We start from the raw sequence: 16,355 nt of genomic DNA on the forward strand, positions 1-16,355 counted from the left end.
TGAGCGAATCGACTTCGGATGCAACATCCGAAGTTGATTTGCAAAAATGTTGTAATACTGTAGGGAGTTCCCGCTCCATACAGTATTAGAATGTATAGGCTCTGATGAGCCGAAGTTATTACTTTGCGAAGTCGCGCTAGACTTCGTGTAATAAATGGGAATTATTACTGTAAAAAAACCTTGGTACCGAACTCTCGGCTCATCTGAGCCAAGTTATTACTTAGCAAAGTAATAACTTCGGCTCATCTGAGCCAATACATTCTAATACTGTACTGAGCGGAAAGTCCGTACAGTATTACAACGTTTTTTGCGAATTGACTTCTGATGTAGCTTTTAAAGTCAATTCGCTCATCCCCAGTACCTATCAAAGACTAGGGGCAATTAGCATATTTGATAATGTATGATCTCAATGGATAGATAATTCTGTCTATGTCCCTAGAACAATACTGTTAGGTGGATTGCATATATCGGACAGAATGGGGACTGATGTCCAGGTGATGGCCCTTTCAAGTTAGATTTAATTTTAGTTTGCTTCTTTTCTTAACATGAATATTTGGTACAATCGTTATGTATGTACAATGAAGAAACCTAGATGGTATATTGCTCCCTGTAAGATAGGGAATAGCTGGTGGTTGTATCACTGCCTAGATGGACGGTTAAAAATAACAAAATAAATCTTTGAGAACAATTATAATAAAATCACTTGGCTAATGTTGCCCTATTAAAGTCACTAAACGAACAGGCAGATAGGGACTAGTGTCTAAATTAGACTCAGATGTGTATACAGTCTAATAGGCACAAATCATGGTCAGAGCAGGAGGTATGCATATGGATTTAGCAATACCTATCTATGTCTACAAAGTGCAGACTCTCTGCTTTGAACCGGTTCCCAATGGTACTAAAAAGACCACTGAACATACGAAGTTAATCCTGTGGTATGTACCATGCGTACTACAGAGACAAACGCTATTCGCTTAAAAATGGGTATATCAACCCAAAATCTCAGCGATATAGTCATGTGACTGTCACTCATCCAGATGAGGGAGTATCGCAGTTTTCAACCCTCTGGTAGAATTGGATAGAGTGTGTAAGGAGCGTTCAGGGTAAAACATAGTACTAATTAGAGCTCTAGCATGGATATTCTGCTGACCCTCAAAAGTTCTGTCCCTGCGCTCACTGATAATTCCACCAGCACTGTTGTCAGAATGTAAAGCCCCAAGTATGCTCAACACGTTTCTGTGTCCCTTTGAGCAGGACACATCATCAGGAGTAAAAGGCATAAGCTAAAGTGTCTTGACTGTGAGAAGAGCCGGCGATAGGACACTGCACGTGTCAGTAGCAGCATCAGCGGCGCTATGATTGCCGTAGGCGCGCCACCGACTCTCACTGGTTAAATAAGAGCTGTGATTTGGAGGATAGGCGCTGTCTCCAGCCTCCAATCAGAAAGGAGGGCGTGTCAGGAGAATACCAGCATGGCCCGATCGCGAAGCTGCTGTAAGTGTTCTGCACCTATTCACTCAAAATACATTAAACTGGGGGATCTCTAGACATCTGAAAAAGCCTGCCAGGGGCAAATAAGTACAGAAGAGTGGTAAGATTACATATGCGAGGATATAGGACAGTGAAACAGATATAACACCTACATTAGACACTGGTGCAAACTCAAGATCTAAATGAGTTATGTACATTGTGCCCAAATGCCACTCTAACCGTGTGAAAAGACACACTGACATAAGGCCACTTAAAGATGTAATAATTCATGGGGACAGTCATATTATGTGACATATATTAAATACAAATCACCAAGTTCATTCAAGCCTTTTGGAGCCTCCTGAAAATCCATTCAAGTTCTTTTCTCAATAATATATTGTCCAGATCCCCTCCACGTGGCATCTGTCTGATATGTTCAATGCCTTGGAACCTCATGATCTTCCTCATGGCGTTCCCTGAATGTGAATCTTTGATGTGTCTGTCCTTATTCCGAACATCGTTCAGATGCTCCCCTATTCTGCGTCTCAATTCACAGATAGGGAAAACTATGTACTGTAGACCACAGGCACACATCATAGGATAAACTACAGCCGTAGTCCTACAATTGATGAATGTTTTAATTACATCGGTCTGCCGGGTCACTGACCTGGAAAAAGTTCTACCCGTCTGTATCGAGCTACATGCGACGCATCCGCTGCACCTAAAAGGTGCCTTGAGGTTTGGAAGGCAACCAGATGCAGACCTGCAGAGAGGGGAGGAAGCTGTGGACCAGCTGGTCCCTAATATTCCTACCCCTTCGATATGTAATAGAGGGGGCATCCCCCACCAGTTGCGCAAGGTCGGGATCCGTGCGTAGAATGCACCAGTAGCGATTAATGATTTCATTGACCTTATTGTGGCCAGCATCAAAAGTACAGATGATTCTGGTAGCGTTTTCCTCCGTATTCCTCTCCTTGGGGACCAATAAAGTATTACGGTTAGCGTAACGTGCATGATGATACACATTCCTAAGGATGGATTCAGGATAGCCCCAGGCTTTGAATCTGCTTCTGAGGCTATTAGCCAAATGACTCCGAGCAATTCCTCCTAGCTGTAAGATATTGTCCCTTAGGTATAACCTCTGCTAGCGGATGACAGCTACCCCACTGTAATAGATTATTGGTCGCAGTCGGCTTATGGTACATCTTTGTCATAAGATGCCCGTCAGTATGCTTAGTGATAAGTCAAGGAATGTAATCTTTCAAGGATCAACTGTGGAGGTAAAGGTCAACCCAACATTATTACCCTTCAGTTGTCTGACAAAGGTCTCAAATTGTGACGCCTCACTTTTCCACAGGACCAGAATGTCGTTGATGTAACGCAGCCACAGCTGGATACATGTCGACCACTCATCCAGATGTTCACTAAAAACGCATTCTCCCTCCCACCAGCCCAGGTATAAATTTGCAAATGTCAGGGCACACCGACTCCCCATGGCGACACCCCTGAGCTGGCAGGGTATGCTGATCCTATGTCCTTTTGCCCACTCTATGGACAGGGGCCCTTAGTGATTTACACTGCTTCGCACCCTATTACTACATGAGGTCATCAGTTTATGGCACTTTGGACTCTCGATATCTCTGTGGACTTGAGATCTTTTATGCAGCAGAACGGGGGAGGGTTGGGACTGGGTTTTGTATTGTTTTTATGCAATTTTCAAAAAATAAATAAACTTTTATTTGACGATTATAAAAAATAAAAATCTCCTCGCATGCCATCTTGAGCACCAGTTTTAAAGCATAATGTACTAAGGAAAATGATGTGCTATCATCCCTGCATGCCCGTGTGACCAGAAGTGATGCTACAAGGATTAATCATATGACCCCACCTCCACGCCAGGGACTGGACACTAATCTTAGCTGTCCAATATGCTCTGCCTGTGCACTCCAAGGTAAGTGCTCGTCAAGAGGGAGGTTTACATTTAATATAGGCATCGTGTTGCCCAGTCAGAGGAAAAAAACATGAAGGAGCAGGGAGCTTTATGCCATCACCTTCCCTCTGCAAACTTTCCCTAATATTCATCGGACTCCTAGCAGCCTAAACCCCTACACATGTCTATCTTGCACAGAGACCGGAAAAAATGTTTAACCTCTCGAGTGTTTTTCCTGTTCATGGCAGAGGCAGGGCCAGTCTCAGGGGTGCGGTCGTGGAGACGACCAGAGAAAATAAACCATAATGAATAATACCTTAATGAAGTACACATGGAAACAAAACCACGATGCAGTTTGGTTTTCAAAATATTAAAATTGTTTAGTAAAACAATTTGATCATACAAAAATTATAATTTTACAACAATTTCAAAATTGATATTGCTTTCAAGAGTTCAGGAGAACATCTGGAGCTTGCACACAGAAGAGCATTCAAAGAATTTGCTTTGCAGAGAACGCTACAGATGGAATTACAAAAATAACACAGCAACCCACATCTACCCTTCATTTATTCCCCAGATACAGTTTAACAGTCCCATCATAATTTAATGGTGCCGTTGGAGAGTAAATACCTTCATTTTTGGAAACTATTTCATTACAATCAAGTTGCTTACACCACAGCAGTGTCTGCGACATAATGTGGAAGGTTTATTCAAACTGATGTAAAGTAGAACTGGCTTAGGTGCCCATAGCAACCGTTCAGATTCCAGTTTACATTTTCCAAAGGAGCTCTGAAAAATGAAAGGTGGGATCTGATTGGGCCAAGTCAGTCAATTCTCTTTTACATCAGTTTTGATGAATCAAGACCTACTGTACTTAAAGCTTTTTATGTAAAAAGTTCACAGGTTAAAAAACGTATGGGGAAAGAGGCATTATGGAGAAGGATAGTCCAGATACAGGGTGCAGACCCAATTAAATGTCTCTGTACATATGATCAGATGATTCGATGGCTGCATTTGTATCAAAGCAGTCCAAAAGCACACAACCACCTTTAAAACTGAAAGTGAAGAAAGGCACACAGGCAAGGCCTAAAGGTTCATAACGTTGAGTTATAACCTGTTGTCACTGAATGCTACAGAATATATAAATATGGAAAAATAAAAAAAAATGACCCCTTAGGTCTATATTTATGGCTGCATTTAAGGCAAAATGATGAATATGAAGGTATTGAAGTCAAAAGAACACATGGCTGAAAGAAAAATTTACACAGAGCGTTTTAACAGTAATACAAATGTTACTCGAAAAAGACACACAGTGATGTTTTAGACTTAATTTGCTGTACTGTATTTACACAATTGATGGGGGGCGATTTAATTGCAAAGCCAAGACAAAAAATATTCCTAACACAGACAGAGAAAGGTGTGGTAGTAGATGCAATCTATCCATCACATAATACAAAAAAGGCTGCTAAACACAGTGGCTTAAGCAGTTCTGCCCGACACCTTTGCTAAATGACGGTACTGTAAATGCAACAGTCTTTAGAGCCGCGCAGTCTCGGTATCACGGCCCTCAGAAGAAGGGAAAAATAAAAAATGTTGGACGTCACCTGTTAATAGGACGCACAGAGTACACATTAACTCTTATTGTCAAGGCCAAAAGGACTCCACTGTTTTGCCAAAGACTTTCGCCGTTTAAAAATACTTATATTTATATATATAAAATATAATGTGAAGATTCTATAAACACAGAAGAGTAAAAGAAAAAAGAAAAGAAAAATAAAGTAAAAATAAAACTTCCAGACTAAAAATGGAGTAGAAAGCTGAAAAACCATAAGATTTCTCATGCCGGGCACCAATCTTCTAGATTGCCAGCCCTCTCCACAATTATTACAGTGGCACTTATAAACCACATTTGTAGCTAACAATGAGCTAGTGTAAGTGGCACCAACAGTTCTAGAGCACAGTGAATCAAGGCGTTAGCTCAATGAGTGGCAACATGAGGGGTGATCTTCTTCCGCCTTTTCTGGAGAAGTGGGTTGGACGCGTCTTCAATTTTCTTTATCTTAATCTGTTCATAATCGACCCTCATTGTGGCCAAGGCACTGGTCATCTCCTCCTGCAATAAAAATTGGAATGTGACCCCAAAACTGGAATGAGTATATAAGAATCCATTACGTTGGCTGCTGTAAACCGTAATCTAGCGCCTCCTTTTCATTAATGAAAATTGCATTACACGAGAAAAGTTCTCACCTTGACATCTTCCCACAAATCCTTCTCTTCTTTCAAGACACGGCTAGTGTGGAGAGGAGTTTGTGGTACCTGTGTGGATTGCTGGTGGGAAGAAGAAAGGGAAAAAAATGAGACCTTCAAGAAAGCATCAAAAAACAAAAAAACAAACAAACATGAAACATTGTCTAGAGAGGTGAGAGAGCTAGAAATCAGGCTGTGTTCAAATCACGTTTTTTGTCTCACGTTTAATATATACAAAAAAACCATACCTAAAACAGATGCCGTATAGTGGCATCTGTCACCAGAGTGCAACTAGCCTAAAGAGCGCTTGACAAGGGCAGAGAATCCGCCAGATAATCAACGAGCGTTCATAGGAACACTTGTTAGCGATTATCTGGCTGTGTAAAGGGGCCGCCAATTACCCAATGAACGAGCGAAACGCTCATTAGTTGGGTAATTGGATCATTTGTGTAGGCACCTAAAAATCATTGTTTGCAGGCAGCAGATCGTGCTGTCTAAACATGCTCTGCTGCCGGCAAACAATGAGTCTGTATGGGGGCGAGCGATGGCATTAGTGATCACTGCTCTCCATACAGTGGAGGAGATCGCTGCATGTAATCTCCACTGACGAGTGATTGTCAGGAAGAAATGGTTCTTTCCCAACAATCACCTGCTGAATTGTCCTGTCTAAAAGGGACCTTATGGGTATATACAGAGTAAGCGGATTCTTTTTTTTTACTTTTAAAAGGTGTGTCTGGAGGTCTTTATTATTTTACACACAATACTTTTCCACTGTAACTGGGGCTGATGTGTCGGGAAAATCGGTACTACTGACAGTGACTTCCACAGCTCGGGCTGTTTTGGTTAAACTAGCAGCAACCTTCTGCCATCAATCATTTACCACCAGGACTGTGTAGCTCATGGGGCAGTCCGGCAGCACTTGCAGACCCATGTTCTAGTGATTGCTGGGGCTCCGAACACTTATTTCCTATCATGTAGATAGGGAATAAGTTTTGTAAGTGGCACAAGCCCTTTAACCTACAAAAAAAAAAAAAGGATTTTTGTACTTACCGTAAAATCCCTTTCTCGTTCAATTCATTGGGGAACACAGCACTATGGGTATATGCCCAGCTACCACTAGGAGGCGACACTAGATATCAAAAGGTTGGCTCCGCCCAGGTGGGGTATACCCTCTCCACAGCCACTAGGCTAATCAGTTTGTACCAATAGCAGTAGGAGAGGGGGGCGTGGCCTGTGAGTGCATGGAGGGGGACGGGTCAGAGATGGGTGAGGGGCGTGCATTATGAGAGAGTGACATTCGTATGGGGTGTGAGATTCAAACATGCCGTAATCTTTCATCATGACACAGGTGATTAAAGTGTTGAGCTGGAATGTGAGGGGAATGGCTGATGCACGAAAACGACAATGTATATTTCAATATTTGAGTCGATTTCAGCCGGCTATCTGCTGCCTGCAGGAAACGCATTTGTCCAAGGATAATGTGCAGTGGCTGAACAAAAATTGGGTAGGTCATGTGGTACATGCAATCCATTCCTCTCACTCCAGGGGGGTAAGTGTGATTGTGCATAAAAGTATAAGGTACTAACATCTGAAGCAATGTGTGGATGCTGAGGGCAGGTATGTGTGTGTAGTGTGCAAGATTGATGGGATCCAGGTGGTGTTGGTGTCAGTGTATGTGCCTCCACCTTTTGCTTCCCCTTTAATAAGGGATATTATGACCTTTGTGGCGGACTTCCCTGGACTGCCGTGGCTGCTAGTGGGGGACTACAATTGTACATTGAATGACTCCATAGATAGATGTCGGGTAGAAGGTGCCAGTGGATCACCGGGGAGTGTGGCTCTTAAGAATATTATGAGGGAAACTGGTTTACTTGATGCTTGGAGGCTGCGTAACCCGGATAAGCGGGCGTTTTCATGTAGATCTGCTACGCATCATTCACTATCACGCATAGATCTGGCTTTGGTTAATGATGTTATGCTACCACTGATAAGAGATGTTATTTATCACCCTCGGTCGTTGTCTGACCATTCCTTGGTGCAGATTGATTTGTGCCTGGGCGTGCTTAGGCAGGGACCGAGGTTGTGGAAATGTAACCCGCATTGGCTGAATGTACTTGGTGATTTGTCTGAGATTACTCTGGAGGTCAGGGAGTACTTTTCTTTTAATGGAGGGACGGCTTCAATACACGGAGTCTGGGATCCCATGAAAGCGTTTTTGAGAGGTGTACTGATCAAAGAAATTAGTAAGCATAAATCTAAATCCAGAGAGGCAGATGTTAAAGCTCATGTACAGGTAACAGAGGCGGAAAGGGAGTTTGGTAGAATCCCCACCATGGCTAATAGTGAGGCGCTGGAGGTAGCTCAGGAAGAACTGAGGTGTCACCTACTACAGGCTGCAGAGAGGAAACGTAGTTTTTACCGCCAAAGATCTTTTGAGGAGGGGGAGAAAGTTGGGCATCTGCTCTCAGTGGTTTCACAGAGGGGTTCTTCTTGTATACAAGAACTAATGGATGGAAATGGGAATAGTAGCCAGGATACAAAAGGGATATTAGATATTCTAAAAGGTTTTTACGTCTCTCTCTATGCTTCCAAGGCGTCTAGCTCGGAGGAGGCCTTGTCCGCCTTTCTGGCTGAGGCTCAGCTTTCAGTGTTATCAGAGGAGGATAGAGAGAGACTGGAAGAGCCGATCACGCTGGAGGAGTTAGAGGTTGCTCTTGGGGGGGATGGCGAACGGTAAGGCGCCGGGGGCAGACGGCATACCAGTGGAGGTGTATAAAAAGTTGCAGGGGATACTTCTCCCGGAATTACTAAAGGTTCTTGAATATTCTCTGGAGACGGGTTCGCTACCACATTCTATGCAGGAGGCTATCATAGTAGTTATTCCTAAGCCTGGGAAAGATCCCAAAGTTCCTGATTCCTAAAGACCAATTTCGCTATTAACAGCAGATGTGAAGCTCCTGGCGAAGGTGCTGGCGAACAGGCTGTCCAGGGTAATCCTAACTATAGTGCACCCGGATCAAACGGGCTTTATGCCTGGGAAATCGACTGCTATAAATATCCGTAGAGTATATGCTAGTCTGAATATTCCAGCTGATAATGGAGGAGATAGGGCCTTACTTGCGTTAGACGCCGCCAAGGCGTTTGACAGTGTTGAATGGAACTACCTATGGGAAACCTTAAGAGTTATGGGCTTTGGTGCTCGATTTATTCAGTGGGTGAAGGTGTTGTATTCAAGTCCAAAGGCAAGGATCAGAGCTAATGGGGGGCTGTCAGATAGCTTTTCTTTGACCAGAGGCACCAGACAGGGGTGCCCATTGTCACCCTTGTTGTTTGCTTTAGCAATTGAACCACTTGCAGCCCTTATCCGCCTGTCACCTCATATTGTGGGGTTTAGATATGGTGAGACGCAAAATAAAGTGGCAATGTATGCTGATGACACTGTTATTTTTGGGTGACACTGGGGGCTCTTTGGATGCAGCCATGGCTTTAATAGATAGATTTGGTGGCTTCTCTGGGCTCCGGATAAATTGGCAGAAGTCTGCCTTGATGCCGGTAGACGGACAGGCACTCTCTGGTGCGCAGGCAGATAGTTTGATACCCTGGGTGGGCAAGTTTAAATATTTGGGGCTATATATAACACCTAGACTGCTGGATTTTGAAGAACTTAATTTAACTCCTTTGCTAAATACTTTTAGGCTGAAGGCAAGGACATGGGGTAGACTCTTTTTGTCGGTGGTTGGCAGATTGAATCTCTTAAAAATGGTAATGATGCCTCAGTTACTATACATATTGAATAATGCCCCTGTATGGATCCCAGTTGAGAGATTTAGGAAAATACATTCGATATTCAGAGATCTTATCTGGAAATATGGTCAAGCTAGGATTAAGCTGGAGACGCTGCAATATCCCAAGTCTGAAGGTGGTTTGGCTGTCCCTAATGCCTGGATTTATTTCTTAGCCTCTCAGTGTCAACATTTTAAGGGTTGGATGGAATTTCAGCTACCAGATGTGACTGGGAAGATACTGCAACACTGGTTGGGTAGTAGGGACCTTATGGGTATTCTGGAGGGTGCAGGGATGCATGGGGGGAGAGAGAAAGTAACGCTTATAGAGCTTATGAAAAAAGTGTGGGCAAAGGTGAAATTGATCAGGGGTGTTGGTGGGGTAGGTGAGCTTTCCCCAATATGGAACAATAACTTGATGCCAGAATTCATTTCTCTATCAGGAGTCCGAAATTGGGAATCCCATGGAGTAATGAGGATAGGTCAATTGATCGAGACTAATGTATTTAAATCATTTCAAGGCCTACAGCAGGAATTCAACATTCCTAAAGTGTGGTTCTATCAATATTTGCAGCTGAGACACGCCTATGATGTCACGATGAGGAAGGGTTGCATTATAGCAAAAATGGATGTGGTCCATAAACTGGTTCTCCCAGCTGGAGGAAAGAGAGGTCTGATATCACAGGTGTATACTCTGCTTTTAGACAAATTTTTGATAGGATTCCCTCTTACAAGGATGAGGAAATGGGAAAAGGATTTGGGGGACATCCCTAAGGATCAGTGGGAAGATATATTGGAGGCAGTCCCGAGAGTGTCTGTAAGTGAACAGGGCAAGTTGTCACAACTGTTTATCATCCACAGAGTCTATAAAACTCCAGTGTTTTTACGGAAAATCGATGTTAGGACTGATGACAATTGTCCAAAATGCATGGTGGAAGGTGCCGATCTGTTTCATATGCTTTGGTCATGTCCAGTGTTAAGTAGTTTTTGGGATGAGGTGTTGACTTTGATTAATCGTAACCTGGAATTGAGGGTGCAGAAGGACCCAAAGATCTGTGTGCTGGGATATGTGAAGGAGATTGGTGGGGGAGAGGCTGTCAAGGTGGCAGTTGGGAGACTATTGTATGTGGCCAGGAAGTTGATTGCTTTTAGGTGGATCCAGGGGAGTCCGTCAACAGTGGAGGAATTTGTGAGAAAAGTGCATGATATGTTGACTTTAGAGAGGGGAGTGTTTGTTAGGAGAGGTTGTCCTCAGAAGTTTGAGAAGTTGTGGAATGAATGGTTGTCTCACACTCATGTCGTAATATAATAAGGTCTTGAAAATTCATGCTCTGATCTGGGGGGGGGGGGGGGGGGGCAGGTAGTTGGGGGAGGGGATTGTTGGGTCTAAACAGTCAAATAATTCTGCAACTGTTTTTCTTTTCTTGGTATATATATTATGTACAATAATTGTGGGAGATGTACCAAGTATCTGGATATGTGATAATGTTTTATACAATTCTTTGTATATGGGACTTTAAATTAGACTGAGGGTACCTGGCAGGAGAAAAAAGGCCAGGAAAAAAGGATAGAGCAGTCCTTAACCAAGGAGAAAACGTCCTGGAAACAAGCCAAAAAAGACCCTGTGGACCGCCCCTCGGCAAAAGGAAGGCGATTCTATAAGGCTGGAAGCAAAGGAACCCAACCAGAAAGAAGACCGAGCAAAGAAAAAACTAACTTGTCTCACGCCAAAAACATGGCCTGTCTGTGGCCAACCTCCTGTAAAGGCCAGGGTAGAGAGGAAACCATGGGAAGGGAGCAAGCCTCCTTCCACAGCAAGGCAGGTGGGCAAAGAGAAACACCCTATGAGAAGGTGGAAACCCCATCGTGCTAGAGAAAGCAGCCAACCCCTGGGGGAGAAGGGGAACTTAGGATCGAGTCTCCAAAAAACTAGAACTATTGCTGTGAAATGTAAGACCAAAGATAAGGCCAAATGAAGTCTCAGGGAAAAGGGAAACAGTCGCAGGCCCTGGTAATACAAGCAGAGACACACGTCAGAGATATTGGAGTAGAAGGGAGAGGACTCCAAACAGCCTAAGGAGGAACAGTTCTCAAAACTAGGGAAAGCTGCATCCCAAAAGGGACAAATACGATCCAAATTGCAAACCGTAGCAGACTCTGAGAACCAAGTACTTGACCTGGACAGACGTAAAAAATCTATGGGGACCTGGGAGGGGAAAAAAACAACAAACCGGGCTCAAAAGATACAGCTGTCATACAGCATGGGCAGTCAGAGATGCTACGAGTAGCTTCCCCAGAGGGAACCAGCCAGCTAGATGGTCTAAGAATCATTGGGGCAGGGACTCCAAGCAAAATAACCCATACAGAGGCTCAAGTAGGGTCCACAGAACCGGACCACACGAGGACAATAATAGCCAGATTATCAAGGGGAAATTGAAATGTATCCACCATAGGGGAAAAACATTGGCCATAGTTAACCAACCATCCCAAGTGTAGTGGCTAGAAAACTGTATAACACGAAATGGGAAAGTACAGCAGTCTGGATTTAGTAAATGAAAGGCCAGACATCTACCGTATATGTCAGAAGAGGATGCAGAATTCGCCAGGGGAAGCCGGTAGAGACTACATTGACATGTAGAAACCAGCTAGCAGGAGAGCACAATGAAACCCCCAAGGAAAGGGGAAGAAACTGACAGGTGCAGAAAACTGCAAGGCCCAAGGGGACGGCACTTCTGTCATGTAGCACCACTAATCCGTGAATCTAAGGGTGTACAAAGAACGCCTGGACCACAGAAGAACTACGGGACTATATTAGATACCAGGGCGAGCAGCGGAAAATCCCACCCACTAAGTAGGTGTGTAGCGCTCGCTAGTCCTGTCACAGCCATATCAGAGAGGACCTCCAGCGATGACCCGAAAACTGCAGTAGCGGCTGGTGCTCACACTGCTTCGTATCCCTGCAGGATAGAACATCCAGTGGTGATCCAGGTACTCTGCCAGGACTGGGCCATGTAACCCTGTGAAAACTAGGCAGTAACAACAACGCGAGTACTCCATCCATGAAATGGGTTAACGCAGCTGTGCAGAATACAGTAATACTTTATAGGGTTGACAAACAACAAACCTAGCATGATAGCCAACAACCTGCCCAGGGCGGAGGGAGTGTGGTTGTTTGGTGCATAACAGGACTGAAGTCTTGTTAAATAGTGCGTCAAGCAATGAAGTAAAAATCATGCCTAGTACAGGGGCAATGAGAAGACCTGGTGCACTCAGAGGGCCTGGTTGAGGAGGTACTGTACCAGGTGTGAGATCTGAACAGGCCAGCTATATACTGGATCTAACAATTGCAACTCTACTCCGCCCAAGAAGGGGGGGGGAACATATGGTTACCAGGTACATACTAAAACCAGGATGGTTTGTTGGATACAGCGCCTTGAGATAGTAAAAGTACACAGCCGAGGACGACTGTAATGGATGCATATTAGAACCAGAAAAGAGTGATGAATACAGTGTCTGGGGATGGTACCATCACTCCGCATGAAGAGGGGCCACATTATTGCCTAGCACACATTACAGCCAGGAAAGGGCAATGCAGGAGCCGTATGGGCCACAGATTGTACTCCGCATGAGCATTGGCGTTATCTGGCTGCATGGTGCACACTATAATGAGCGTGGAGACTTTGCTACAGCATCTGGCATAGGTATGCGCTTGATAAAGGAGTAAAATGACTGCGTGATGCACACTAGAACCAGACAGGTGTAATGGCGAGTAAAACAGCTGTGTAATGCAGAGCAAAAACCAGACAGGTGTAAAGGCTAAGGGCTCTTTCACACTTGCGTTGTTCTTTTCCGGCATAGAGTTCCGTCGTCGGGGCTCTATGCCGGAAGAATCCTGATCAGGATTATCCCAATGCATTCTGAATGGAGAGAAATCCGTTCAGGATGCATCAGGATGTCTTCAGTTCCGGACCGGAACGTTTTTTGGCCGGAGAAAATACCGCAGCATGCTGCGCTTTTTGCTCCGGTCAAAAATCCAGAACACTTGCCGCAAGGCCGGATACGGAATTAATGCCCATTGAAAGGCATTAATCCGGATCCGGCCTTAAGCTAAACGTTGTTTCGGCGCATTACCGGATCCGACGTTTAGCTTTTTCTGAATAGTTACCATGGCTGCCGGGACGCTAAAGTCCTGGCAGCCATGGTAAAGTGTAGTGGGGAGCGGGGGAGCAGTATACTTACCGTCCGTGCGGCTCCTGGGGCGCTCCAGAGTGACGTCAGGGCGCCCCACGCGCATGGATGACATCATCCATGCGCATGGGGCGCTCTGACGTCATTCTGGAGCGCCCCGGGAGCCGCACGGACGGTAAGTATACTGCTCCCCCGCTCCCCACTACTACTATGGCAGCCAGGACTTTAATAGCGTCCTGGGTGCCATAGTAACACTGAACGCATTTTGAAGACTGATCCGTCTTCAAATGCTTTCAGTTCATTTGCGGTGTTACGGATCCGGCGGGCACCTACGGCAAATGGAGTGCACGACGGATCCGGACAACCAAGTGTGAAAGAGGCCTAACAGAGGACGCCAGTAATGGAGATGGTACCGGTACTCTACCCAATAAGGGAGTAATACCTTGTGTAGTGCAGACTAAAAACCAGACAGATGGAGTGGCTACAGCATCTGGAGATGGTACAGGTACCCCACTTAAGAAGGAAGCAAGGTGGCTGTATGGTGCACAATAGAGCCAGACAGGTGCCATGGCTACAGCGACTGAACATGGCATGTATACTTTGCCTGTGGTGCAGACTAGAACCAACAGGTGTAATGGCTACAGCCTCTGGAGATGATACAGGTACTTCACCTAATAAAGGAGTAATATAGTGAACCAGGGCTCCCCCTGTAATTTACACACTGCCCTAACCCCTGAAGACGCCGGTACACGGCGAAACATGTCGGGGGGCAGCGTGAAGCTCTAATTTTAAAACAGTACATCACTGGAGCCTATTATTACAGTATCAATGAATCACACAGTGCCTATACACTATACTGGCAGCGCGCAGCCAGCTAGGCACTAGTGTGTATCTACTCACTAGTAGGCAACCTGGACAGGCGACGTCCTGACAGGGCAACTCTATTGTTACTTCAAGGCCAGTGATTTGCTGGAAGTTTTAAAGATCTAGTTATTAATTTAAGTACTATTAGTAAAAATTATTAAAAGTTAAGTCTTAGTTAATCAGGTAGGTGCAGGATTAATAGGTGTAACTAGTCCTATTGGACACTAGTAGTAAGGAGCTGTTAATTAACACACCACACCCTTGCACTTAAAGGGAAAGTTTAGTTTTTGATGTTGCGTGGTGCACGCTAGCCCCAGGATGGTGTGCAGCGTCTAGAGAAGTAATACGGTGGCCTGGAACACTCTCCGACTAGGAGAATGTGTTGAATATAGCCCCTGGAATAGAGAAATTACTCCAGCTGAAAAAGATACCTTGGACCGAGGAAAAAGTCTGCTGGATACAGCATTTGGCAGTGATACCAGTACCCCCCCCCCTGTGAAGGGGAAGGCATACGTACCTGCGACACCACATAGGTAAGCTGTCGCACTAAACATGGAGGCGGGTTAAGCGCCATGTACTGTGTGGATAATATCCTGTGCAGCCAGGGGAGTGCCATCTGAAAATCAACTAAAGGGGGTACCAACCCTGAAGGAGAGGTTCCTCAGTGGACATTTGTCTTTGACCACCTAGAGAGATTCTGTATGGAGGAAGACCGCCTGATGCTCTGTTCAGAGTCAGAATCGGTGAAGAGGTGTCCCCCGAGGGGGTGGAAGATGCGGCAGGGCGGGAGCAGGACATAGTTGTGACAACCTGAGGTCGTTTTCGGGACCTGGTGTCTGAATGTGAGGGTGCCCCGTCCGCTGAGGAGTTCCTGGGAGGGGCAGAGGCAGCCGCAATTTGGGCAGGCAAGCGGTCCAGCGACTCCACCACGGATTGGGAGAGTCGTACAAGGTTCCCTATGGCGTGGGGAAAGGGAGGAGGCCCATTCAGCATGAGAGACATAAAGGGCCTCCTGCGTACAAACAGGGAAGGCTGCCTGCATGGCAACTTTTTATTGCAACGGGCGCATGTAAAATACATGGCGACTAGGAGCGGGTGATAGGAATGAGAGTCTTCTCTGGAAGAGGTAATGGGGGCTGATAGGGAGCCCGAAAAAAGAAAAAACAGCTAGCCAGAGGTTGTCCTACCGGACCCCAGGTGCCGTGTCCCCGAAGAGGACATTGCTGGCAAGCAGGATTGCTGGCAAGATGGAGGCTCTTTCTTCTTGAAAAAGAGGTAAGTTAAAACCTCCCCCCACAGGGTTAATTCCCACGCTTGGCTGGGATAGGAGGGGAAGAGACCCAAGCAGGTTCCCCAAGTAAAATGAATCCCATCCCCTGGCCAGAAAAGGTTAACCCGGGGGACCCCCTAGGGCAGGGACGCAGGGGAGAATACTTACCGTCCGGCGTCTTCAGGTGCCGCAGGATCACCCCTTCGGCAAAATCAACACTAACGTGGGATTGCCGGCATACCACTGCAGATGCAGTAATGGGGGACTGGGTGACCGGCGTAGGTACTACAAGTACGTGCCCGCAGGGGGTGCAACTAAAGTGGTAATCCACGATGGAGCCCCAACCTGCAGCAGGCCAAGACCCCATCCTGCAGCAGGCCAAGAAAGGAAAAAAAAAAAAGAATAAAAATAAAAATGAAGAGCAGCAAGACCTGCAAACAGAGCAGGTCATGTCTGCCTCCTACGGACACTAGACTAAAACTTATTAGCCTAGTGGCTGTGTAGAGGGTATAGCCCACCTGGGCGAAGCCAACCTTTTGATATCTAGTGTCGCCTCCTAGTGGTAGCTGGGCATATACCAATGGTGCTGTGTCCCCCAATGATA

General features: G+C 45.5%; 1 protein-coding gene across 1 annotated transcript in view; it reads right to left on the reverse strand.

The window, feature by feature from the left end:
* Positions 1-3,754: 3,754 nt before the first annotated feature.
* The window catches only part of MAPKAPK2 (MAPK activated protein kinase 2), a 79,222-nt gene continuing 66,621 nt past the window's right edge, over positions 3,755-16,355 (reverse strand). Inside the window, exons 9-10 of the mRNA XM_040423947.1 lie at positions 5,648-5,728; positions 3,755-5,513 (exon numbers count right to left, since the gene is read on the reverse strand). Of these exons, the coding sequence (XP_040279881.1) occupies positions 5,379-5,513; positions 5,648-5,728 (216 nt within the window). The 3' untranslated portion in view covers positions 3,755-5,378. The remainder of the gene's footprint in view (positions 5,514-5,647; positions 5,729-16,355) is intronic.

Source organism: Bufo bufo, chromosome 3, assembly GCF_905171765.1.
Source record: "Bufo bufo chromosome 3, aBufBuf1.1, whole genome shotgun sequence".
In the NCBI taxonomy this organism is placed as follows: Eukaryota; Metazoa; Chordata; class Amphibia; order Anura; family Bufonidae; genus Bufo; species Bufo bufo.